Genomic DNA, 24,723 nt, shown 5'->3' with positions numbered 1-24,723 from the left:
TAAAAAAATAACTTTTGCACTATATAGAATGTTCCAATGTATTAAAAATAACTTTATGTTCATTTAACTAGGGAAAAGGATAACGAATTAAATTCTTATATTTTAATCAAGCTCCAAATTACATCTGAGCATTTATCAATACCGCTACTATTGCTCTAGTTATTATGAATCATCAACTCAGTTTGAAAATTGAGAAAACATGAAAATATTTAGAAAATAATGTATCTTGTATGTAGCTACAATATGCAAATAATCAACTTACAATCAGCATTTTATAACTATTCAGTTAAGATCGACTTATGAAAGTGCTTTATGACCTGTAAAGCACCTGCATCCTTCATAAAATGGTACACTGTGCCTCCTTAGCTGCCTTACAACTAGTTAGTATTCCATGGTCACTTGACTATGATTTGCAATGGCTTTTTTGCCTGTTTCAGGCAGAAAACCCATTCAGGAGAGTGGATTTGGACTTAATTCATTTAGTGGCCACTCTAAAAAACAATATAAAAATCAGGCCTGGTGATGTGGTGCCTTGACTTATGATTGCCAACGGTATATGACCAAAATTCTGATCCTAATTGCAAGTCCTATGTCAAGGACTACCTACATTCATTCACCAATCCAGTCACATTTTCTTTAATCAAAAGGAAGATTTCTCCTGATCCATCAAATACAGCGGAGACTGGGAATATTATCTCTCATTGATTAAATGTTGACAGATAACCCAAGATTCTTCAAAACCAGTCTTTATTATTTTAAAGGCAACTAGAAGTACTCTCATAACTATTTCTTAAGCAAAAATGAAGTCATATTTCCTTTAATTTGACAAGATAATTACTATATGGATTTTATTTTAAGAATATATTGAATTTCTGAACCAGTTGAGGTTTAATTAAAAACAGAAAACATACATCACTTGTGGTTTCAGACAAAATTACAAGAGCACAGAACTGGAAACATTCAAAAGCCCTAAAAAAATCCCCAAACCTAATTATAACAGGCCCTTCAACACCGAGCAGATAATTAAAAAGGCAGAGACCAAAACAAGATTTGTGTTATCCATCAGTAAATAATTCATAGCAAGGATTTCAATGAAGTTTTTGTTCTTCCTTTTGCCCCATTCGTATTCATATGACATGACATTAGAGATAGATAGAGATACCTTTCTAACGCACTGTCTAGGTCATTACCATTTATCACAGTTATATTTAGCCTATATTCTGAATTGTATAATGAATATTACATGGTAATGGGAACCACTTTGCTTCCCTCCCTCAAACTAAGAAATTAGTCATATTCAATAGCAAAATCAGTACAAATAACTAAAGGGCTCCCAATCATTCAAGTAATCAGCTTCCTGGTGTTGGTAAAACATTTGCTCACTGTAACAGATGAGTAACTGCTAATTTGCTCAACACTGATTGTAGAGTTTCCAGCCTCAGTATCATTTGTACCAATATAGTTAAAGCCAAAGCATGCAACATTTAGGGTGCTTCTTTCCAGTGCAAGGATATGATCCAGTAAGAGTTGATTTCAACAGTTTAAGTAATTCTTGTGAATTTAAGAATTGAAAATGAATTATTCCAATTAAAATAAAAACAGTGAGCCTCAATTGTGTTATAAATTAAACAGTCCAATTATCCCAAACCATCATAAACAGAACTGTCATTCCTCCACTCCAAACTTCATCCCCAACCACTCTATATTTTTGGATCTACTAAGAAATAACAATTATACAATTTAAAAACAAACTGTTTCAGTAAGAAAATTAAGGGCATGGTAGAAAGCTGGGGTCATTTTATGTGAACCTTGCATACAGTTGTGAACAAATATTCATTTTTAAAACAAAGAGGAAAATGGATTCTCTCCAGAGCACCCTAGTTCTCATTTGAGAATTAGTAGTACAATGGCTTGTGTTATTGCGAGATATAATAAGCAATCGATACTCCCCCCCTGTCTTGCAATGAAAATAAATTTTATGGTTGACTTCCAAATTTGGATGAAAGTTTGCCAATGAGATTCATGACTTTAGGGTTATTCTGGTATTTCGACATATTTGCTGGATTCTGGGCAACATCTTGGAAAGCTGCCATTACTTCTGGATCCTGTAAAATAAGGAAGGATCAAAATGTATCACTGGGATAGTATGATATGAGTTTTTATGTTCAGCTTGTGCTTCAATCCATCATAAAATGTAGTATAAAATAGAAAAAAGTACAGTAAAATTAATAGGTACTAAGCGATTATATCTAAATCATACCCTAAAGTATGACCTGAAAATCAGTACAAGGAACTACAATTAAATTAAATACAACATGCTGTTTTGGGCCACCTATCAAAATTCTACAAAGATCTAACAAATGCACCCTCCAATTGATCTGGACACTGATGTCTTGTATGATCAGAGGGACTAAAGAAACTACCATACAACATGAAAGAGTAAGCATGAAAGACTAAAAGGAGAGGAGGTGACTAAAACCAGAATAACAAAAGCTAGGAAGCAATTTATCAAGGAGAAAGGACTGAAATTGGGAGTTTCTCAGTAGCTACCAAATATAAGGATGAAAGCACCAATAAGATAAAAAGACTATGGGAAGAGCAGGCATGGAAAATTGTCGAATTAGCAAATATATAAACTAAAGATGTGCCAAGTTGTTATGGCTAGGTATAGAAACAGGAAGAAAATATACTGTACTTCAGTAAAAAATAATAGTGAATATTGCTACAATATAAATCTGTCCCTCAGAAATATATTATTATTCTAATATGGGTATTGTAAAGACTACTATCACAGCCAAAGACTATTTTACTTATAAATCATTCATTTGCATCCAATGTTTGGAGTTATTTCCTTTTTACTTTAGAGCTGATTAATTATTCTAAACCATGCTAAAATTTCTCGAAGTCACCATAAGTCAATTGCAAAAGGCAGCTTTGCTTCAGAGTAAGCTTACATGACAGCTTTAACACCATCAAACAAGAGCATCTGCCTACCCCATTTCTTTGGGAAAGACTCAACAGCTGAGATGGGTAAATATGCCAAATCCAGTCTAAACGTCTGCTGAATGTGTGACAAACCATAGTAACAATTTGTAAGGCTTTTCTTTCCAGTTAACTTTTGTTTTCAAGAACCTACAAATGCTAATTTACTAGAATGAATTAATGAAAAATCAAAATAAAAATATCTGGAAATAACAAACAAGTGCAAAGCGATCAGAATTCTTAGATTGTTTCTCAATTGTTCTTCACCTGCATGGCTGCAAGAACTTCAGGGTCACTAAGAATTTCATTAAGACCAGGCATGCTTCCCATTCCAGGCATGCCTCCAGGAAAACCTCCTGAAAATGTAAGGAATATTGTTATAGAAAAAGTATTACAGAGGACTATATCTTAGTTACAGGGGTCCCCAAACTTGACAACTTTTAAGACTTCTGGACTTCAACTATGCTGGCTGGATGTTAAGGGTTATGCAGAATGACCCTTGAGTTATCAAGGACATGCACAGAGGAAACGTGGAATTCCAGCAGATATCCAGGAGATAATTATTCAATCAATCAAAAAACAGATACATTAAAGTGTATAAAATAGTGTTTACTTTAGAAATAGCACAGTCAAGTTAAACAGTCCGGGCCTACACATTCAAATCAGTCAATATCTCTCAACACAATAATAATATTACAAGCCTGTCTTTGTCTTACATATCAGACATACATTACAGATAGTGAAGGGCTACCAAAATTGTTACTACCATACTCTGGGCATGGTTTATGCAGGATGCCCTGCATTTTCTTTCAACATCTTTCAGTGCAAATTGAGTGCTCTGGGTAGGAGCTACATTTTTGCTACCCCACTGTGTTCCCCACCCGGGCAGTAGCCCATCCGATTATAGCTTACAAAATATATCAAATTATCTTAGAATACACACAGAGCTTAGTACATCGGTCACTGTGAATTAGCAAAAATAAGAAAGAGAACAGAGAATCATGCCTTCTAGCTCCCTCTTATGGCAATTTGCAACATAACCTCTTAAAGCTATAGTACTCCAATAAAACCAAACATTGTTAGCTTGTTTACATATTGCAAACCCAACTATCTTGTACTTGGTACTAACACTGAAGAATTCTGGGAGTTTAAGTCCACAAGTTTTAAAGTTGCCAAGTTTGAAGACTTCTGTCATATAATAATCCATGAGTTTATTATACCTGTTTTATTTAAATTTCCAGAGCACTCGATAAATTTTATAAATTTTATTTATCTAAAAGCAACAAAATTTTTGCTATATTATGGTGGTCAATTGTTCTAATTAGAGACTAGTACTGTATTATTTATTTTATTGGTTGTATTTTTATTGGTGAATGACTGAAATAGTTAAGTCTATTTTCCTATGTTTGTGTGCTGAAATCCATGTTACATTGTTAGTCTTGGATAATTGCTAGTAGTATTAGAATATTTTATATTCAAACACCAGAAATACAGCACTTTCATATTTGTTTGATGAATCCCAGTACAAAACACAGATTTTCTTTCTTTCAAAAGTAAAGCAAAATATTATGATCCCAATTCATATGAAGATCAAGTTTCTTCTATAAATGCTTTGAGATGAATACACACCTGGGAAACCACCAAACTGAGGTCCTCCTGTCTGCCGGCGAGCCTCCTCCTCCTGCAAAAATGAAAATATTTAGGTCTCCAATAAGAATATGCAAAATCCACCATTTCAGAGATGGAACCTCCTATTTTTCCTTCAAACCTATGTCAACTCAATCATTCAGGAGTGGTTCTGGAGTTCACTGGAGATAAATCTGCTTTCCTTTTGTCCACATTCAATCAAAGCAGCATGTGTTAAATGGTAAACTGTTTTACAGGTGGTCATTTAATGAATACAATAGCCTCAGAAAGGGTAAAATATGGTTGAGTTTCCTCATTAGGTTAATTTACAACTAAACAAACAACCTTGTGATATTGTGTGAAGTGGAAATCCGATTACTTACTGTTGGGCAAGAAGACTTTATTATAATGTTTGGGGAAACAGAGACTTTTAAAATATGAAATTAAGTTTTCTTAATATGTTATTTCTGTAGCTGGCACAATCTGCCAGCTCAGACCTAAATACAGATTGTATTCAACTTATCACTAGTTGCTTAACAATTATTCAAAGTTATGATGGATCTCCCCAGAACTAATTACAATTCATTTTTAAAATTACAGCACTCCTCACAATCAGATGATTGCATTTTGTGTACTTAGCAATTAGCTCATCTTTATGGCCATTTGCAGTATCCTGCAGTGAAAGAAGAGTGATTTGCAATGTTTTTTGCTGGTGTTTTTGGTGTTTGCTTTTGGCTTCCAGCAAAAATACACATTGGGGAAAATGTATTTGTTTAACAAATGTAGTATTTGTTTAATGACTATTGCAAAAATGTTGACAAATCAGGTCCAGTCACATGATATAACTACAATGACATATAACTTTAATTCCAAGCTCAATTACAGCCATAAACTGAGGACTATCTATATGCATTTTTCAGCAGGTTGCAGGTATCATTGATCCACACTAATCTCTAGGGGCAAAGAAAAACTTTAGTTGCTGTCATGAACAAAACAGGATGTGGTTATTGAGGAAGAACTGGGTTCTATAGCTAAGAAAAGAGAATATGCATCACACAGGTCTCCTGAATTTTTGGAGGAATCTACAAGGATTTGGAAAAGTACAGTATATGCAAGCAAGCAGAGCATTATTGCTTCAGTTAGGTATTTCCCTACATGTTCTTTAAATACCATCAAGCCATGAAATTGCATTAGAATGTTTGGTTTTTATTAATCTCTAAGGTACTAGTTAAATTTTCTTGTGTTTATAAAACAGGAAACTTTGCTCAGCCTTTTTTTATTCCAACCTCAGACTGTATCCAAGAATTATTTTTTTTCTCTGGATATAATGTAAAAACACTTTTTTCTGAGGTCGCTAATTATAGAAGAGTAGCAGCATCCTGTCGTCTGTCTGAAACACCAAATATTTTTAAAATAAAAACTGTTTTTCTATTTTTTAAATAGTTTGCTCACATATATCTATTTCCCAAATGGAGGGAGCACAGCTGATATCCTTAATACCTCCATACTATAAAACCAGAAGAACATATTATAGAACCTTTTTCAGCAGACCGCCTGCTGCCGCACGAATCCCAGCGATCAATTAGGTCCCACAGAGTGGGCCTTCTCCGGGTCCCGTCAACTAAACAATGTCGGTTGGCGGGCCCCAGGGGAAGAGCCTTCTCTGTGGCGGCCCCGGCCCTCTGGAACCAACTCCCCCGGAGATTAGAACTGCCCCTACTCTCCTTGCCTTCCGTAAGCTCCTTAAGACCCACCTTTGTCGTCAGGCATAGGGGAACTGAGACATCTCCCCCGGGCATATACAGTTTATGAATGGTATGTCTGGATGTATGTTGGTTTAGAAAATGGGGTTTTTAAAATATTTTTAAACAGTAATTTAGATTTGTCGTCAATTGTTTTTCACTTTGTTGTGAGCCGCCCCGAGTCTGCGGAGAGGGGAGGCATACAAATCTAAATAATAAATAAATAAATAAATAAATAATTTTCCTCTCCTGACTTTTACGTATTATCAGAAAAGACAGTACAGGCCTCTCATATAACGGGATTAAGGAGAAGATGCCAGGTGAGGGTCTCGTGGAAGACCAGTAGTGACTATATAAATTACCAAGTAATCAGAGTATGAACTCTTTGTTTGACATCTTTAGCCTTTCCCTCTATGGGCTAAACTACACCACTATGTTTTTCAAGCTCTTACCCTTTGAGCTCTCTCATGTTCCTCTCGGGCTTTTTTTACTCTTTCCATTCTTTCTCTAATTTCTTTTTCCTCACGTTTCCGTTCATATTTTCTTCTGTGTTCTGCAATCTTCTGAGCCTGAGGTAAAAGATGAATAAAATTATTGTAACATATACAGTATCATTTATATAATTCCAGCATTCTACAACAACTATTTTTAGTTTGTATTATGTCAATTCTCTGAAGAATTATAGGATTATAATCAACAGCAATTCTTCTCTTCAACACTGTTACAGTGTCCCACAGAATCAGAAGTGGGATCAGTTTCCGGTCACAATTCAAAGTGTTGGTTATGACCTTTAAAGCCCTACATGGCATTGGACCAGAGTACCTCCGGAACCCCCTGCTACCGCACGAATCCCAGCGACCGATAAGGTCCCACAGAGTTGGCCTTCTCCGGGTCCCGTCGACTAAACAATGTCATTTGGCGGGCCCCAGGAGAAGAGCCTTCTCTGTGCCGGCCCCGGCCCTCTGGAATCAACTCCCCCCAGAGATTAGAACTGCCCCCAACCTCCTTGTCTTTCGCAAACTACTCAAGACCCACCTTTATCGCCAGGCATGGGGGAGTTGAGACACCTTCCCCCAAGCTTTTATATTTTATGTTTGGTATGTATGTGTTGTTTGGTTTTTAAATATGATAGGGTTTTATATACAGTATTCCCTCAGTTTTCGCGGGTTCGAACTTCGCGAAATGTCTATACCACGGTTTTTCAAAAATATTGATTAAAAAATACTTTGTGGGTTTTTCCCCCTATAACAAGGTTTTTCCCGCCCGATGATGTTATATGTCATCGCCAAACTTTCATCTGCCTTTAATAAATATTTTTTTGAATAAACTTTAATAAATAAACATGATGAGTAATAATCTAAATGGTTGCTAAGGGAATGGGAAATTGCAATTTAGGGGTTTAAAGTGTTAAGGGAAGGCTTGTGATACTGTTCATAGCCAAAAATAGTGTATTTACTTCCGCATCTCTACTTCGCAGAAATTTGACTTTTGCGGGCGGTCTCGGAATGCATCCCCCGCGAAAACTGAGGGAACACCGTACTTTCTTTTTTAATATTAGATTTGTTTCACTATAAAATTGTTTTTATTATTGCTGTGAGCCGCCCCGAGACTTCGGAGAGGGGCGGCATACAAATCTAATAAATAATAATAATAATAATAATAATAATAATAATAGTAATTATATAAGGCAATCATTCGTATTTGAATCATTTAAATTTTGTGCTTTCAAAAGACAAAATGGGGCATAATCCAATATCCACCTATTTTGAATATCAGATGACATTTCACAACAGGACAATTATTACAGCCTTAAGATTATAATTATGCAGGCCAATACGAACAGCCATCTCCCTCAAGGAATTATGCTATAATTACTAAATAAAAATATTCAGAAAATTGCACACCTTAAGATATGGATTTCACATTTATATTAATCCTGAAAAATCACACTGAGATATTATAGAGTAGAGTAAGTCACTGGAATTATGCTTTCAATTATCAGTTTCTAGTTCAAAAAATACTTAGCAAAAATGGTACATCTGTCTGAAGAAATTATCAGTGTATAAGATTTTTTTCACAGTAGTTGTAGCCATTCCTCAGTCAATTTTGTTGCATTATCTATAAATAGAAAGTAAAAGCTTGCCCAGCTTAGTTTTACTTGGTCTTGGAAATCGATAATTTAGATTCAGAGATATAATGGAAAAGGGATGTATCTCAAGCAACCTTAATGACAACAGATTAGCAAGAACAGAAATGTCCTTGTTACTGTTCTTTTCTTAATAGGAAAAGCAAGAAAATAAAAACCATGAAGTCAGTAATGCTGCACTGGGATTTCTCACCTCCTTAAGTCCCCCCCCCCCTTGGCTTATAGTAGTGATGATGAACCTTTTTAGCATGTGCTTGCGCTCGTCAGGGCTACAGCCTGGAAGAGGAGCTGTCCAGGGGGAATACGAATGCCGGAAAATGAACTTCTGGTTTCCGGCACACACATGCACGCCGGCCAGCTAGTCTTCTGATTACTGGTGCGCACGCACACACAACGATCAGATGGTTAGCGCATATGTTCATGCCGAAAAACGGAAGACCAATTGTTCCAGTTTCTGGCACTGTAGTATGCACAAAGTCCAGCTGATCAATGTGCGTGGATGCAAGGCAATATGGCTCCGTCTGCCATTTCAAGCATGTATGCCATAGGTTCACCATCATGGGCTTATAAGAACCAAATAAGATAAAGCTAGAGAAAAAGTTATATGCCATTCTGTATTTATTTTCAATGAAAATAAAAAATAGAAATGGTTCAGGGTTACTTGGTCCATATATCCTGGGATTAAACTGATGCAGGAGAAAGCATTGTAATATACACAAAAACAAATAAGGAGAAGCTGTTATCAATTCGATGTTACAGAAATAATTCAACTATATGCATTCTTATTGTATATAAAAATTACTGAACATTTATTTTACATAATATTAAAATAGAGATCAGTACTAGTCAAATGCTAAAGCTTTTATTTATTTATTTATTGGATTTTTATGCCGCCCCTCTCCAGAGACTCGGGGCGGCTAACAGCGACAATAAAACAGTGTACAATAGTAATTTGGTATTGATGATTAAAAATCAATTAATATAAAAACCAAACATACATACATACATATCATGCATAGAATTGTAAAGGCCTAGGGGGAAAGAGGATCTCAATTCCCCCATGCCTGGCGGCAGAGGTGGATTTTAAGTTGTTTACGAAAGGCAAGGAGGGTGGGGGCAGTTCTAATCTCTGGGGGGAGTTGGTTCCAGAGGGCTGGGGCCGCCACAGAGAAGGCTCTTCCCCTGGGTCCCGCCAGGCGACATTGCTTAGTTGACGGGACCCAGAGAAGATCCACTCTGTGGGACCTAACTGGTCGCTGGGATTCATGCAGCAGAAGGCGGTCCCTGAGGTAATCTGGTCCGGTGCCATGAAGGGCTTTATAGGTCATAACCAACACTTTGAATTGTGACCGGAAACTGATCGGCAACCAATGCAGACTGCGGAGTGTTGGTGTAACATGGGCATATTTGGGAAAGCCCATGATTGCTCTCGCAGCTGCATTCTGCACGATCTGAAGCTTCCGAACATTTTTCAAAGGTAGTCCCATGTAGAGAGCGTTACAGTAGTCAAGCCTCGAGGTGATGAGGGCATGAGTGACTGTGAGCAGTGACTCCCGGTCCAAGTAGGGTCGCAACTGGTGCACAAGGTGAACCTGGGCAAACGTCCCCCTCGCCACAGCTGAAATATGTTTCTCTAATGTCAGCTGTGGATCGAGGAGGATGCCCAAGTTGCGAACCTTCTCTGAGGGGGCCAGTGATTCTCCCCCCAGGGTAATGGATGGACAGATGGAGTTGTCCTTGGGAGGTAAGATCCACAGCCACTCCGTCTTGTCTGGGTTGAGTTTGAGCTTGTTGACACTCATCCAGGCCCTAACATCCTCCAGGCACCGGCCCATCACTTTATGTTATTGCACACAATGTGCAGATTTCAGAACCAATTCATACTTTACTTATCTACAGCTTGTCCCCTGGTAATAGGGAGAAAAATGATTTAATCTTCAAATGTTTTTTTAAGAGCCTTACAATAAGATAGTGGCAAGCTTGCACACTATGAATTACAGTACTTTGTGGCAACAACTGTTAGAATTACAGAACCACAATAGCCTTATAAAATGAGTTTTTAAAAAATCACATAAAATCGGGATAGCATTTTAGCACAAGTTCCATAAAATATCAAAGAAGTGAAATCATGATCAAGAACTCGTCCACATTTCATTCATTACTTACACGTGGCTGTACTTCCTTAAGCATAGCACTAGCGTCTTCATCATAATCCAGTTTACAGGCCAAAGCTAAATCATGTGCAGCCTCTTCCCAATGACCCAGCAGCCTGGGAAGGAAATGAGTTCCAGTTAGCATCATTTGAGACAATGTTAAAAACAATTTCAAGTCATGGGCATAAATAAGAAAGCTTTTAATATTGTCCAAATATCCTTTAGTTTCAAGTTCTGCATTTTAAAAAAATTGAAGAACATTAAAAGTTACCGTGTAACATGTAGTAGAGATAAAAGCAACACATCTTAAACGCTTTCTGTTTTATCTAGAAAGTTTTTAGTTTCTTCAATAAGATGATTAAGATGTAAAGAAGATAGGAGGTTTATTTGCTTTGCTTTTTACCTGTGAGCTTTTCCTCGCCATTTGTAGGTCTGTGCTGAATCAGGATTTATCTGAATGGCTCTATCACAATCCCTAATGGCAGCATTTGGCTTCTGCATTTTCACAAAAACACTGTCAACATGAAAAGTATACATTCTTAACTAAAAACAAATAGAATAATATATGCTTTGCAGCCTAATACTTTTAGCAACTGAATTAAAATATTGTTGAGCTCAATACGCTTATCATTGGCCATATAATTTTATGGCCAATACATTTTGCATTTATCCCATTTAAATGTATTTGAATTATCAAATGTTTTCATGAAATACCATTATATAATTCTTGTTCAATGTTCATAAAAATTTTCTGATTCCAGGATCACTAACAGTAGGTGTTTTTAATGGCATTAATGAATTTAATGGCAGTTTTAATTTAAGCTGCCACAAAGATATGCCATATGTAGTTCATTCCCATTTTTATAAGCCCTGAATGCTATTGTATCTCCATATAATGATTACCATTACTTGAAGGTATACAGGCTCCCAAACTGGAGATAATACATAACCACTATGATTAGAAACCATAAACAGTTATTGCAAAAAGTTATAGAATAAATAGGCAAGAAGATAGAAAAATGTTCCTTAAGTCCTGATAAACAAGATAGTATTTGGAGATTTTGGCTGGCTTTTCCGTCATTCATCAGGATATAAGGAAAAGGGTAAATAAAGCACAATCAATATTGTAAAATTTTGTTATTAAAGCCTAGCTACAGTTCCAGTCTTCCCATGTAAACCAAGGTATACAAATGCACCAGTATTAAAGAACAGAAAAAGTGGTAACTAAGATAAAAAAACAAACTTGGATATGTCTATCAAGAGAAAAATGGAAGATTAGCAGAAAGCTTTCATATATTGGTAAATATGCCAAAAATAATTATAAGAACTATAAAAACATCCTCTTATTTCAGAATATCAGTATAACAAGAGTTTATAAATCATTTATTCAGTAAGAAACTTTTAATAGTCTATACAATAATTCATAAACACAGTCCAGATTATGCTATCTTTATATTAGCTATCTTTTATAGTAGAAGTATTCAAATGTAAAGTCTTACCTGGCTCTTTTGGCATAAAGGATAGCCAAATGAGGATTCAATTTGATGGCTTCTGTTAACAGATCAATGGCTTTCGCAAGTTCACCTGAAAATTTAAAATGTTAGTGAAAAAGAAATAAATTTTGAATTTGGAGGCCTAGAAATGTGGAAAGAAGATAACTGATTGGACATGAATGATGTATAAAAATGACTTTAAAAAACCTGAGACTCAAGTAGTGACTTTCCTTGGTGGCCTTATCACTAAATTCTTGCAGGAAAATGGTAGAAGTCACAAATGGTAATCACATGACTGCAAAATGCTGTAACTGTCATAAGTACCAGTCAGAACTTAAAGGATCAGCCTTAAGTATCATTCAGTATCATTGTAATTGAACAGTTGCCGAGGTGACGCAGCAGGTAGAGTGCAGTACTGCAGGTCACTAAAGCTGACTGTAAATCTGTAGGTCAGTTGTTCAAATCTCATCATCGGATCAAGGTTGACTCAGCCTTCCATCCTTCCGAGGTGGGTAAAATGAGGACCCGGATTGTGGGGGCAATATGCTGGTTCTGTTAAAAAAGTGCTATTGCTAACATGTTGTAAGCCACCCTGAGTCTAAGTAGAAGGGTGGCATAAAAAATTGAATGAATGAATGAATGAATGAATGAATGAATGAATGAATGAATGAGTTGTAACCCAAGCACTATCTCTGAGTGTATCTAGTAAAAACAATACAAAATTGATGTAGTATATAATATATAAAAAACTGACCTTCACTTAATGCATGTATAGCTTCCATCTTCTTTTCGTTGGCCTGGTCCATCATTTCTTCTGTAACCTAAAAAAAACAAAAGCAAAGAAACTAGAATGCAGATCAAAGCTGTCATACTTTCAGGAAATGGTTATATGGATTTAAAATCAGATGGAGCATTCACATATTGCATTTAACTAAAAGTTGATTACTGCAAAATATATGCTTTTGGGCTGCAAACCAACTGCAAATGATTTTACAGTTAAACATATAATCTGAACATAGGATACAAGATATGCTGCCCAAAACTGACCAGATAGTATTGCTTCAAATAAAAAAGTCATGGGATAGATGGATAGATAGATAGAAACAGAGAGAGACATAGAGAAGCTTAGATGACACAATTAGCAAAAAAACATTAAAAGGTTCATTGCCAGCTGAACCAATAATAATAAGGAATTAACAGTTGCACACAAGCATGTTTACGCTAACTACTTTATTGATTAAGTGTGACACATAGATTCAGAGTTCCAAGCACTATTACCTCAATATCTTCATCTCCCATGGCCTGAGGTTCTTCACGATCTGGTTCAATCACTCCTTCATTATCAATCTCTGCAAATTTAAAAAAAAATTCAAACATATATTTTAAATAAGAATTATTCAACTTACCCGTATTTTTCAGAGTATAAGACACACCTTAGTTTTCAGGGAAGAAAACAAGGGAAAAAAGGCCTCTGTTTCCCAGCAATTTACCAAACAGTAAACAGCACTGATGATATACATTGTTTGCTGGGTATTTCTGTGCATGTGCCACCCTCAGCCACCCTGAGTCTAAGGAGAAGGGTAGCATAAAAAATCGAATGAATGAATGAATGAATGAATGAATGAGTTGTAACCCAAGCACTATCTCTGAGTGTATCTAGTGTATCTGACCCATAAAAATAGCAAAGAATTGGAGAAATGTACATTATGGCAGTGTATTAATGCCAGAACTTTTTCTTAAATGTAGTCACACTAACTCCTCCCAATTATTTAAATAGATCCACTCCAAACATGACTAAGTCAGGGTCTAACTCAGCTGCTTTATCTAATGCTATAACAGGACAGTTACATTTCAGACTATATTTGTCCAGATGCTGTTAAAATTGATGTGGTTTTAGAATAGTTATTCTCTGTTATTTAAAAGAAGATGCAATAGCATTGGGCCTCTTCAGATCAAGCATTTATTTTAAAAAGCTTCTTCGTTTTGTTAAGTTGTCTAGAACAGTGTTTCCCAACCTTGGCAACTTGAAGATATTTGGACTTCAACTCCCAGAATTCCCCAGCCAGCTGGCTGGGGAATTCTGGGAGTTGAAGTCCAAATATCTTCAAGTTGCCAAGGTTGGGAAACGCTGGTCTAGAACAATAATAAAGCAGACTTTAAAAAATAAGTCTAATAATTTGAACATTCTACATACATTTATAGTTATTGACTTATCTCCTTACATCCAGTTTGGCAGAAAATAAAAATCTGGATGTCTCTTCCAGCGATTTGCCTCCTCGTAGCTAATTTCAGTTTCAGTTTAGCAGATGGCAAATCAGCTGAGGGTCAAAAAACTGATAATGAGTTGCTTGGCTTAACAGGCTCTTCCCTCTGCTACAAGCTTTCACCTTTTGAAGAATAAAAAGGTGTATCTTATACTCCGAAAAATACAGTGGTTCATTCAGAATTTAAAAACCAATTACATCAAAGAGACTGCAATACTGGTACTAACCTAAATCACTTTCTTCACTTTCAGGCTCAGGTGGCTTTGGTGGTTCTTCTGCCGCTTTTTCTTCTGCTTTTGGCTTTAAAAAAAATCACTAATTAGTAACATTCTCTTTTTCTCACAGTACGCTGTCTATTTAAATATAAAATAAGGGAGTAAATTTGTTAACTACTGACACAGTGACATTCCTTGTGGGAGATTTTAAAATAACCATAGGTAAACTCATCCAAACTGAGATATAAAGTTATAAAACATCTGCTTGGCATAGGATAATAAAAAAAACCTCTAAAATTAATTTTAAATCTGTATTGATTTGGAAACGTATATAAACACAGAATGAGATGGAGCACTGAAAAGTACCTCTGACCAATAATATATTTAAATTAGTTAATGGAAGAACAATTCATTGGAGGTTCCTCTCCCAGAATCTCCTTTTGCCAATAGCCGAGAGTGAAATAATTCAATTTATTAATTAATTAATCTAAAGAATGGCAGGTATTATTACTTCCAAAGATTTTTGCAGGGAAGATTCCATAAGCCTACAAATATGGTTAACAGGGGGTTGGGAGAGAGAGAAAAATTAAAAAACAGTGTTGCTGTGGAATACCTTTAGGAACAGAAGAATCTGCTTGAGCAGCAATGTATTTACCTGGAAGGCTTTCCCACAGTACTGGTTTTATACAGTGCTATGCAACTACAGAAAGAATAATACACACAACATCTAATGGTCAGCATTATTTGCCTATTTTTCCAAAATGAGAAAGATAAAGGATCGTGATATACAATAAGATATAGGATCACAGGAAGCAAAAAGTTTTATGAACTATCCAAATTCTGAAGGTAAAGTAAGATTGCAGGGTAGGAAAAAGGAGAATTCTTATCATGTTTTCTGCGGGGTGAAGTTACATCCAAGAGAAAATAAATGGGAAATGTAGTCAAAGCTATCTAGAGCAGGGGTGTCAAACAAAAGAGCCATGGGGTGCTTAGATCTGGCCTGTGGGCTGTCCTGGAACAGCGATGGACTGCCCTCGGTGCCTCTCTCAGTGAAAATGGAGCTCGGGAAGGCTGCATGTAGCCCTGGCAGAAGGTTGCAGTTACCCTGGCCCCCAGAGGCCAAACACAATCCCGATGTGGCCCTCAAATTCAAACTGAAATTGATTTTGACACCCCTGAACTAGAGGATATCGTATTAGTTATTATAAATATCCCACATCTGGGAAATCGCTAAGGAGTCTGTAAATATTGTGATCTGCTTCTGTCTTTTTAGCAATTGCCATAATATTATCTTTTTATAATGATGGATAGATGGAGATATATACATATACCCATTTTATTTGTATTTCATCTCTGGTCTTATGGCTGTAATAAACTTTGACAGACTTAAACTTTCCATTATCCTTATATAAAGATTTCTTTGTAAATCTCACATATGGAGTAATAAGAAATCTGAGCTACAAGAGTTCAAGGCAAGACATGGCAAATGAAATTAAGGTGAGGTTACCTATCAAACCTGTGGGAGCATGTGAAAACCCTTCCTTTGCAGAAATAATAAAAAAACAGCAAAACCCCTTTTTTGAAGTATTGTACCTTGTAGCCAAGCTTCTTTCTTACCTCATCACTTTTTTCTGTTGAAGTTTTGCAAGGAGCCGGTGGTATTGTACCTCCCATGCTTTATAATCAAAAGGAAAAGCACCAATTAAAGACACCATTAAATATGTATATAAACACTTTGGTTTCATTTAAATAAAGCAATATATGGAATCCATAATATCTTGTTGCAAAAATCTGCGAGCTCAAGCAGCGCCCTTTTTTTTTTTGCTTTGGATATATTGGACTTAAGTTAATTTTCTAAACTATTTTTCAGGAATGCTTTAAACTTCAATGTTAAATTGTTAGGACAGAGATCAAGGAGAATAAATTGCACTATCATTTGCAGTCTTCTGATCTAAGAAATTCCTATTCTAAGCCTAGCTTTCAAAATATAGGGATAATTATTGTGAGCACAGAAAACATTTCTCTTTAAATTGTTTAATTTTGACTAGAGTACACAATAGGGGAAAATACTATTAAAAAATAAAATGCACATCAATCCCAAGTACTTTTCTAGAGCAAAGGGTGCTGATGCTCAAATACACTTTTAATGTTTCTGCATTTATCCCCAAAATCTTCACTTTACCCACTTATTTGCCTCAAAAATACTGCATTTTTCAGAGTATAAGACTCACCTTAGTTTTTGGGGAGGAAAACGGGGGTGTGGGGATTTTGCCTTCGAGCAAACAGTACAGATGATATACACTGTTTGCTTGTACACATGTGTCTGATCCATAGAAATAGCAAAGAATTGGAGAAATGTACAGTATGGCAGTATATTAATGCCAGAAAATTTTCTTAAATGTAGTCACACTAACTCCTAGATCTACTCCAAACATGACTAAGTCAGGGTCTAACTGAGCTGCCTTATCTTAATACTATAACAGGACAGTTACATTTCATACTATACTTGCACAGATGCTGTTAAAATTGATGTGGCTTTGTGGAAGTATAGTTATTCTCTGCTATTTAAAAGAATAAACTATAGCACTGGGCCTCTTCAGATCAAGCATTTATTTTAAAAAGCTTCTTCATTTTGTTAAGTTGTCTAGAACAATAATAAAGCGGACTTAAAAAAATAAATCTAATAATTTGAACAGCACAACCGGCAAACTAGAAGTCTAATTTTCTGAATTTCTAGTTTGCCCATTGGGTGTTTTCGCACTCTGGGGCTTCAGGGAAGCAGCCTTCCCTGAGGCCAAAAATCAGCTGGATCTGACATAGGGCAATGCCTTGCATGTCCTCCAAAATGGCTCCTGTGCCCCCTATGGCATGCATGCCATAGGTTTGCCATCATTGCCATAGCTGATCATCAGTTGCTTGTACTGATCAGGTGCTACTGTTTGTTGCAAGGAAGCAAATTGCTGGGAGGCAGAATGAGGGTGGCTGGGCAGAGCTACATTCACTGTATAAGACGCACCCAGGTTTTCACCCTCTTTTAGGGGAGGAAAAATGTGTCTTATATGCCGAAATATATGGTACCCAGGAAAAATGGAGTGAAATTGTACCTGTAACCTATTAAATTAATGCCACATTGCATCATCTAGAACAGGGATGTCAAACTGGTGGCCCATGGGCAAGATGCGTCACATGCAGCCTAGCTCCATGAAGGGGAGAAACGTCACGATACATCACACGTCAACAAGGTGACGCCACATTTGACACCCGTGATCTAGAATCACTGTTTACATTTTATGAATATTTTCTAAAATGAAAAGATTTGCTGTATTTTCCTTTCCTTTTAAAAACGTTGGACCTTAAAAATGGTGTTCAAGTCAAATGTAACCACTTTTGTTTAAAGACAATTGTACGAAAATGATTCTGCAAATATGTAGTACAGTATATATATTTGACTTGCTCATTTTTTAGCTAAACATTCATAAATATACAGTGATCCCCCGCTCGTTGCGAGGGTTCCGTTCCAGGACCCCCCGCAACGAGCGGGTTTTCGCGAAGTAGCGCTGCGGAAGTAAAAACACCATCTGCGCATGTGCAGATGGTGTTTTTACTTCCGCAGCGCTAGCGAGGAGCCGAAGATTGGGGGCGGGGCGGGTGTTTTAAAACATCCCCGCCGACATGGGGGGCTCGCTAACACCCCCCTAACCCGGGTTGGGGGTTCGGGGGTGTGCTAGCGAGCCCCCCATGTCGGCGGGGATGTTTTAAAACACCCGCGCGACTTTCCAATGAGTCCCGGAGACAAACCCGAACCCCCAACCCGGGTTTGGGGGTGTGCTAGCGAGCCCCCCATGTCGGCGGGGATGTTTTAAAACACCCGCGCGACTTTCCAATGAGTCCCGAAGACAAACGCGTTGTCTTCGGGACTCATTGGAAAGTCGCGCGGGTGTTTTAAAACATCCCCGCCGACATGGGGGGCTCGCTAGCACACCCCCAAACCCGGGTTGGGGGTTCGGGGGTGTGCTAGCGAGCCCCCCATGTCGGTGGGGATGTTTTAAAACAGAGGTCCCCAACCTTTTTTGCACCAGGGACCGGCTTTAAGCTAGACCAGTTTTCCATGGCCCGGTTGGGGGGGGGGGGGAGAGCTAGCTGTCAGCGGCGCCGTAAAAGGGGCGATCAAGAGAGGAATGGGTGAATGAATGGACGGAGGGTGGGAAGGAAGGAAGGAAAGAAGGGTGCAAAGGAAGCAAGGAAAGGTGTGAAAGGGGAGAGTAAGAGAGGAAGGAGTGAAAGAAGGGAATGAGGGAGGAAGGAAGGGAGGAAGGAAAAGGAAAGCAAGAAATGGAGGGAGGAAAGGAAGGAAAGAAAGAAAGAAAGAAAGAAAGAAAGAAAGGGGGAAGGGACAGGAACAGAGGAAGGAAGGAAGCAAGGAAACTTATGAAAGGGGAGAGTAAGGGAAGAAGGTAGGAAGGAGAAAGAAAAGAAGAAATAGAGGAAGGGAAGGTAAAAGAGAGAAAGAAAAAGAGCAAGAAAGAAAGCAAGAAAGAGAAAGAAAGAAAGAAAGGCAACTTCAAAGAAAGGCTCACTGAGCATCTCTCACTCTCTCTCTCTTTCTATCCCTCTTTCTTTCTTTCTCTTCCTTTCTCTCTCTCCTCTTCCTTTATCTCCTCTCTCTCTCCCTCTCTCTTTCTCTCCCCCTCTCTCCCCCTTTCCCTCTCTCCCTCTCTTGCTATCTCTCCCCCCTCTCCCTCTCTCTTTCTCCCTCTCCCTCTCTTTCTCTCTCTCCCCCCTCTCTCTTTCTCTCTCTCTCCCCCTCTTTCTCTCTCTTCTTCTCACTTTCTCTCTCTTGTTTTCTTTCTGTCTCTTTTGCTTTCTCTCTCTCTCACTCTTTCTTGTTTTCTTTCTCACGCTCTTTCTCTCTCTTGTTCTCTCTCTTGCTATCTCTTTCTCTCCCCCCCCCCTTTCTCACTCTCTCTTTCTCACTTTCTCTCTATCTTGCTGTCTGTTGCTCTCACTCACTCTCGTTCTCTCTCCATTCTTCTCAGCGATGACGCGCGCACGCCCTGCCCGCCTCACCTTTGCGAGAGCACTTTCGCCCCGGGCTCTCAGCAAGGGGGTTTGGAGGAGAGGCGGGGCCGGCGAAGGTGATATTGAATGTCGGGGGAGAACGGGCGGCTGCAAGCGCTCCCTATCCCCCTGCTAGCCCACTCGGAATATTCAAAATAAGAAAAGCCTTCGCCGGCAAAGGTTTTTCTTATTTTGAATATTCCGAGTGGGCTAGCAGGGAGATAGGGAGCGCGTGCAAATACCCGTTCTCCCCCGACATTCAATATCACCTTCGCCGGCCTCCGCTGAGGAAAGCCTTTGCCGGCATTTCCTCTCGTTGTCAAGGAGGCGCAGCGGCGGGCGGAGAGAGGGAAGGAGGGGGGGGGGCAGCGGCGTCCCTCCTGGCCTTGGCGGGCCGCCCAACCCTCCCCACCTCCTGCAAACGCGGCGGGCGGCGGGGGGAGAGCGAGGAGCCGGTTCCGGCGGGCGCGGGGCTTGGCTGGCTGGCGGGGGGAGCGCCGCTGGTGATGCGGAAAGGCCGAGGGGGCCCTGGCGCCGCGGACCGGCTGAAAAGCTCCAATGGCCCGGTCCCGGTCCGCGGACCGGCGGTTGGGGACCTCTGTTTTAAAACACCCGCGCGACTTTCCAATGAGTCCCGAAGACAAACGCGTTGTCATATTTATAGATCATTTATAAGATGAATAAGGCACATTTAAGACTGATCGTTGGAAGCTGGCATCTACAAAGGGCTAATTGATAATCAACTAATTCAGAATTATCTCACAATCTTCTCCAAAATCTTAAATCATGGTTGCCCAACCTTTTGGCTTGCATTGAGAGAAGAGGAATTGTCTTGGGCCACATATAAAATATATAATACAGTGGTACCTCTACTTAAGAACTTAAATCGTTCCGTGACCAGGTTCTTTAAGTAGAAATGTTCTTAAGTAGAAGCAATTTTTCCCATAGGAATCAATGTAAAAGCAAATAATGTGTGCAAACCCACTAGAAAAGAGATAAAAGCTCAGAAATTGGGTGGGAGGAGGAGGAAGAAGAGGAGGAGGATAGTCGCTGCTGAAGGAAGAAGGTGAGGTGAGGGGAATAAAAAAAAAATCCAAAACTTTAAGGCTAAAAAAAAAGAGGGACTCTGAGGCAGCGCCCAGAGAAAGGAAAACGCTCTGTTCGCTCTGAGGTGCCCAGAGCGAAGGGAGCATTTTTTTTCTCTAGGCGCTGGCAGAGGTTTATTCCCTGCCAACTGCCTCCTTAAGCGCCACTGAAAGGGTCCTCTGGCAGCCCAGAAAAGCCCCAGATGGCCAGGATTATAGGGAGAATGGCAGGAAACTGGTGGGCCTTCGTGCTGCTCTCAAATTTCCTGGGAAATGTTTTCCGGACTCAGGTTCTTTAGTACAAAATGGTTCTTAAGTAGAGGCAAAAAAAAATCTTGAACACCTAGTTCTTATCTAGAAAAGTTCTTAAGTAGAGGCGTTCTTAAGTAGAGGTACCACTGTATAGCTAATTTATGTAAACAAACTTTTAATTATTATCTTGTCCTGGGGTATGGGTTGGCTCCACCTATCTTAAATTATCTAGATTTGTTTTTTACTATTCAGCACATTCCCGAATGTTGCTCCAGTCATCATGATTAGAGATTACACCACTAAAATCCAACAAATATAGAGGACCCTAGGTGGAAAAGGCTGAATTACTGGTAGCTTCATCACTTTAACTACAGCCAGAAATATAAGAGAAAGCCTCATCTACACCATGGTTCCCCAATGCCACTTTGAAATCAATGTTGTTGCAATGTCATGGAACCATTAAAGTCTGGAATTGCTGCTCCATTCTTTTTGTAGAATCAACATTATTTAATAAGTTTGTTATTAGAATATGAAAATGTCCTTGTAATTGACTGCATAAAGAAGAGTCTGACTGCTTTCAAACTACATATGAGACAACTAAGAGATAAGTTGTTGTAAGCCGCCCTGAGTTTCAGGAGAAAGGCGGCCTAGAAATTGAATGAATGAATGAATGAATGAATCCTGCTGCAGCAGGCTATAAATCCAACATTCTATGTTGTACAGAAGTGAACAGGATATATTTACAAAGTTTATAAATCTAAACTGAAGTGATGGCATTCTCTGAAAGTCATGATTGACTTCCATCAATTGGTATATAAAACCATGCAGCCTTAGATACAGGAGATAGAACAACCAACAGTATTAACGGTAACAGCATGTACCTCTATGAATTCATCCAGTGTTCTATTAAAACTGTGCAAATTGTCATTACCATAAATCCCAGCACTGAATTCTACAGTCTTTCCTCACAGAGGAGCTATTCTAACTCCTTAGTTACTGTCAAAGAACAAATTGGCATTTTGAAAAAATGGCTGCATAAAGTAAAATGAATAAATCAGCAAGGGCTTTAAGCAGAGAGCCTTTATAGCTATGAGGCAGCTCATTTCCAGATAGATAGCTTTTAACTGAGGATCATTTGTTTAATGACCAAAGTTAAAATGGCACTGAAAATGTGGCTTAAGACCCACTCAGCATGCCCATGGTCATTCAGTCAAAATTCCAGTGCATGGCAACTGGCATGTCCATGGTTGCAGAGTCCCAAGGCATCTGGGATTGTCATTTGCAACTTTCCCAGATGATTTCTGACAAGCAAAATGAAAGGAGGAAGCCAGATTCCCTTAACCACATGATTTGCTTCATGCGTATGGCTTAAAAAGGTTGTAATATTGGCCACAACTCAACCTCATTGCTTAGTGACAGACATTATGAGCTCAATTTTGATCATAAACTGAGAGTTGTATAGCATTTGACCCCTAAATTCTATACTAGGCTTTAGTAAAGATTTTATTGTTTATTATGGAATACATAATTTGAGAAAACTACTTTCTTTTCACCCTAGAAAAAAAAAACAAGTCTTCCAAAATTAAGCAACGTTAAAGTTGTCTTTAACACAGAGAAAGGATTTAAGAACAAAGGTGGAAAATGCGAAGACATATACTTGTCACTTAAGCTGAGTTTGTTGTGTGAACATAGTGGCGCACTAACCACCATAATCACATCTATAGTTAAAGCAACCAACTCACAAAGGCCAAATATAATTTTGCATATAAGATAATAAAGACATACTGTATTTTAAAATATCCTTTCCTTCTCTCAAGTATAAAGTATTCTCTATGAGGCAAAACAATTTCAGTTCTAAACTATTTCTACTAGCTTTTCCTCATCATTCCTTTCACCCTTTTCCTCCCATTTAGGACTGTATGACTGTAACTTGTTGCTTGTATCCTAAAAAATTTATTAATATTTTTCCTTCATTGCTTATTTGACCTCTATGACAATCATTAAGTGTTGTACCTCATGATTCTTGACAAATCTATATTTTCTTTTATGTACACTGAGAGCATAGGCACCAAGACAAATTCCTTGTGTGTCCAATCACACTTGGCCAATAAAGAATTCTATTCTATTCTGTTCTAAACCCAGGCAAGTTAAACGACAAATCTTAAACCTGCCTCGATTTTTGGGTGTGTGTGTGTGTGGTGTGAGTTGAGTAACTGAACAGAGAGGCCATTATACGACTAGGCCTTGCCAGGAAAACCTCAGTTGCTCCATTCCTTAAATCGTCTCCGGTTTGCTTCAGAGGCCAATTAAAGGCCTCTGGACCGCGTCAGAACTCAATAAAATCCTTCCACCTCTAAAACGTTGGAAGCATTTAGCAAGTATTAGTAACTCTCTGCAATCCAGCCGCCCTCGTTTCTCAAGTTGAGTGAATGGATTTGGCTAGGAAATGCCAGTGAGAGCAGGTACGTTTTTATGCATTGATATTTTTATTTAATTTTTTCATTGATTTTTTTATACTAACAACATACCAGTAAAACGTTCATGCAACACATAACAATGTGCTCGGTGCTCACCCCCAAAATGGGATCATATTTTCTATATACCATTTTAACTCAAGAGTAATATATCTATTTAGGTATATATCTATACCTATACCTAGCTATATATCTATTTAGCTACTTTGGTATAAAGAATAAATTACTTTATAGTTTGTAAATAAGTAAGTAAATGTATCGTTCTTATTCATTGAAAGCCGCCCAGAGTCCTTCGGGAGTTGGGCGGCACACCAGAACAATTGATAAATAAATCAAGTTCCACAGGCGATCCCACGAGGGAGGAAAATCCCTGCCGCCCCCTTAAAAGGAAAATGAGAACAATTTAGCCCCTTTAAAGACTCTCCATCTGAGGACCGACTTCCAACAACTTTTAACTACGGGGCGGGGGGGGAGGGGAACCGAAGGGGGCAGCAGTCAAAAGAAGCGGGAATAAAAGTGCCCGTAGGGCCCCCCCCCCCCTGCTTTCCACTCGGGTTCACCCCGTAGAGCAGCTCCCCGCTTCTATTACCTCTCTATCCAGTCGCGGAAGAAGATCATGTCTTCGGAGTGCAAGATGGCAGCATTCTGCTTGCAGAGTTTCACGAAGGTCCGCAGCTCGGTTAACTTCTGCGGGTCCATGGCCGGCGCCCCTCCTGCCACGCCGCGCTCGCTTGGCTCGCTCTCACCGCGAGAGGAAGAGCCCCCCCCCAACCTGTTCCCCTTCCCTCAAAGCAGGCCTCGCAAGTCACGCGCTGCACCGCGCAACGGCTCCCCCACACCCTCTGGCAAGGTTCCCGCGGGGAGGGGGTGTCAGCAACTCCCGCTCTTGCCGCGGTTACTTACTTACTCCCCGCGCCGCCGAAGCTCCGCCCCTCCTGCCCCGCCTTCTGGCGAACCCGCCCCTCTCGCCCCAAGTTTTGGCAGCGGGGTCCGGAATCTTCTAGAAATGAAAGTGGCGCTGCCCTCGGCATTGCCTCATTTCGTAGCCTTTGGACTCGGGGTTTTCTCCTTCGGTTCAGGCCGCGAGAGGACGCCAGGGAAAAGCCCCTAGCAACGCATTCGCTGGCTCCGGTGCTTCCTTCAGCGCGGGGGTGGGGAAAAGGCGCGAATGAAGCACTTTAGCAAGCAGGCATTTCTTTAGCCGCCTAAAAGTGTAATGACTAGTCACTCGCT

At 39.0% G+C, this 24,723-nt stretch overlaps 2 protein-coding genes across 2 annotated transcripts in view; one reads left to right on the top strand and one right to left on the bottom strand.

Moving 5' to 3' along the window:
• Window positions 1–730: 730 nt before the first annotated feature.
• On the bottom strand, window positions 731–24,712 carry ST13 (ST13 Hsp70 interacting protein). The gene is made up of 12 exons (XM_070756067.1): window positions 24,080–24,712; window positions 16,239–16,296; window positions 14,634–14,706; window positions 13,421–13,491; window positions 12,897–12,963; window positions 12,149–12,233; window positions 11,053–11,163; window positions 10,663–10,765; window positions 6,803–6,919; window positions 4,612–4,663; window positions 3,250–3,338; window positions 731–2,105 (listed from the first exon to the last, which is right to left on the bottom strand). The coding sequence occupies exons 1-12, from the start codon at window positions 24,187–24,189 to the stop codon at window positions 1,977–1,979; spliced, it is 1,065 nt and encodes a 354-aa protein (XP_070612168.1). The 5' UTR covers window positions 24,190–24,712; the 3' UTR covers window positions 731–1,976.
• XPNPEP3 (X-prolyl aminopeptidase 3) overlaps window positions 23,387–24,723 on the top strand; it is a 39,184-nt gene continuing 37,847 nt past the window's right edge. The window contains exon 1 of the mRNA XM_070756066.1: window positions 23,387–23,478. Within this exon, the coding sequence (XP_070612167.1) occupies window positions 23,463–23,478 (16 nt within the window). The 5' untranslated portion in view covers window positions 23,387–23,462. The remainder of the gene's footprint in view (window positions 23,479–24,723) is intronic.

Source organism: Erythrolamprus reginae, chromosome 6, assembly GCF_031021105.1.
Source record: "Erythrolamprus reginae isolate rEryReg1 chromosome 6, rEryReg1.hap1, whole genome shotgun sequence".
NCBI lineage: Eukaryota > Metazoa > Chordata > Lepidosauria > Squamata > Dipsadidae > Erythrolamprus > Erythrolamprus reginae.
The sequence above is the reverse complement of the archived record's forward strand: the minus strand, read 5'-3'. Positions and strand labels throughout refer to the sequence as shown.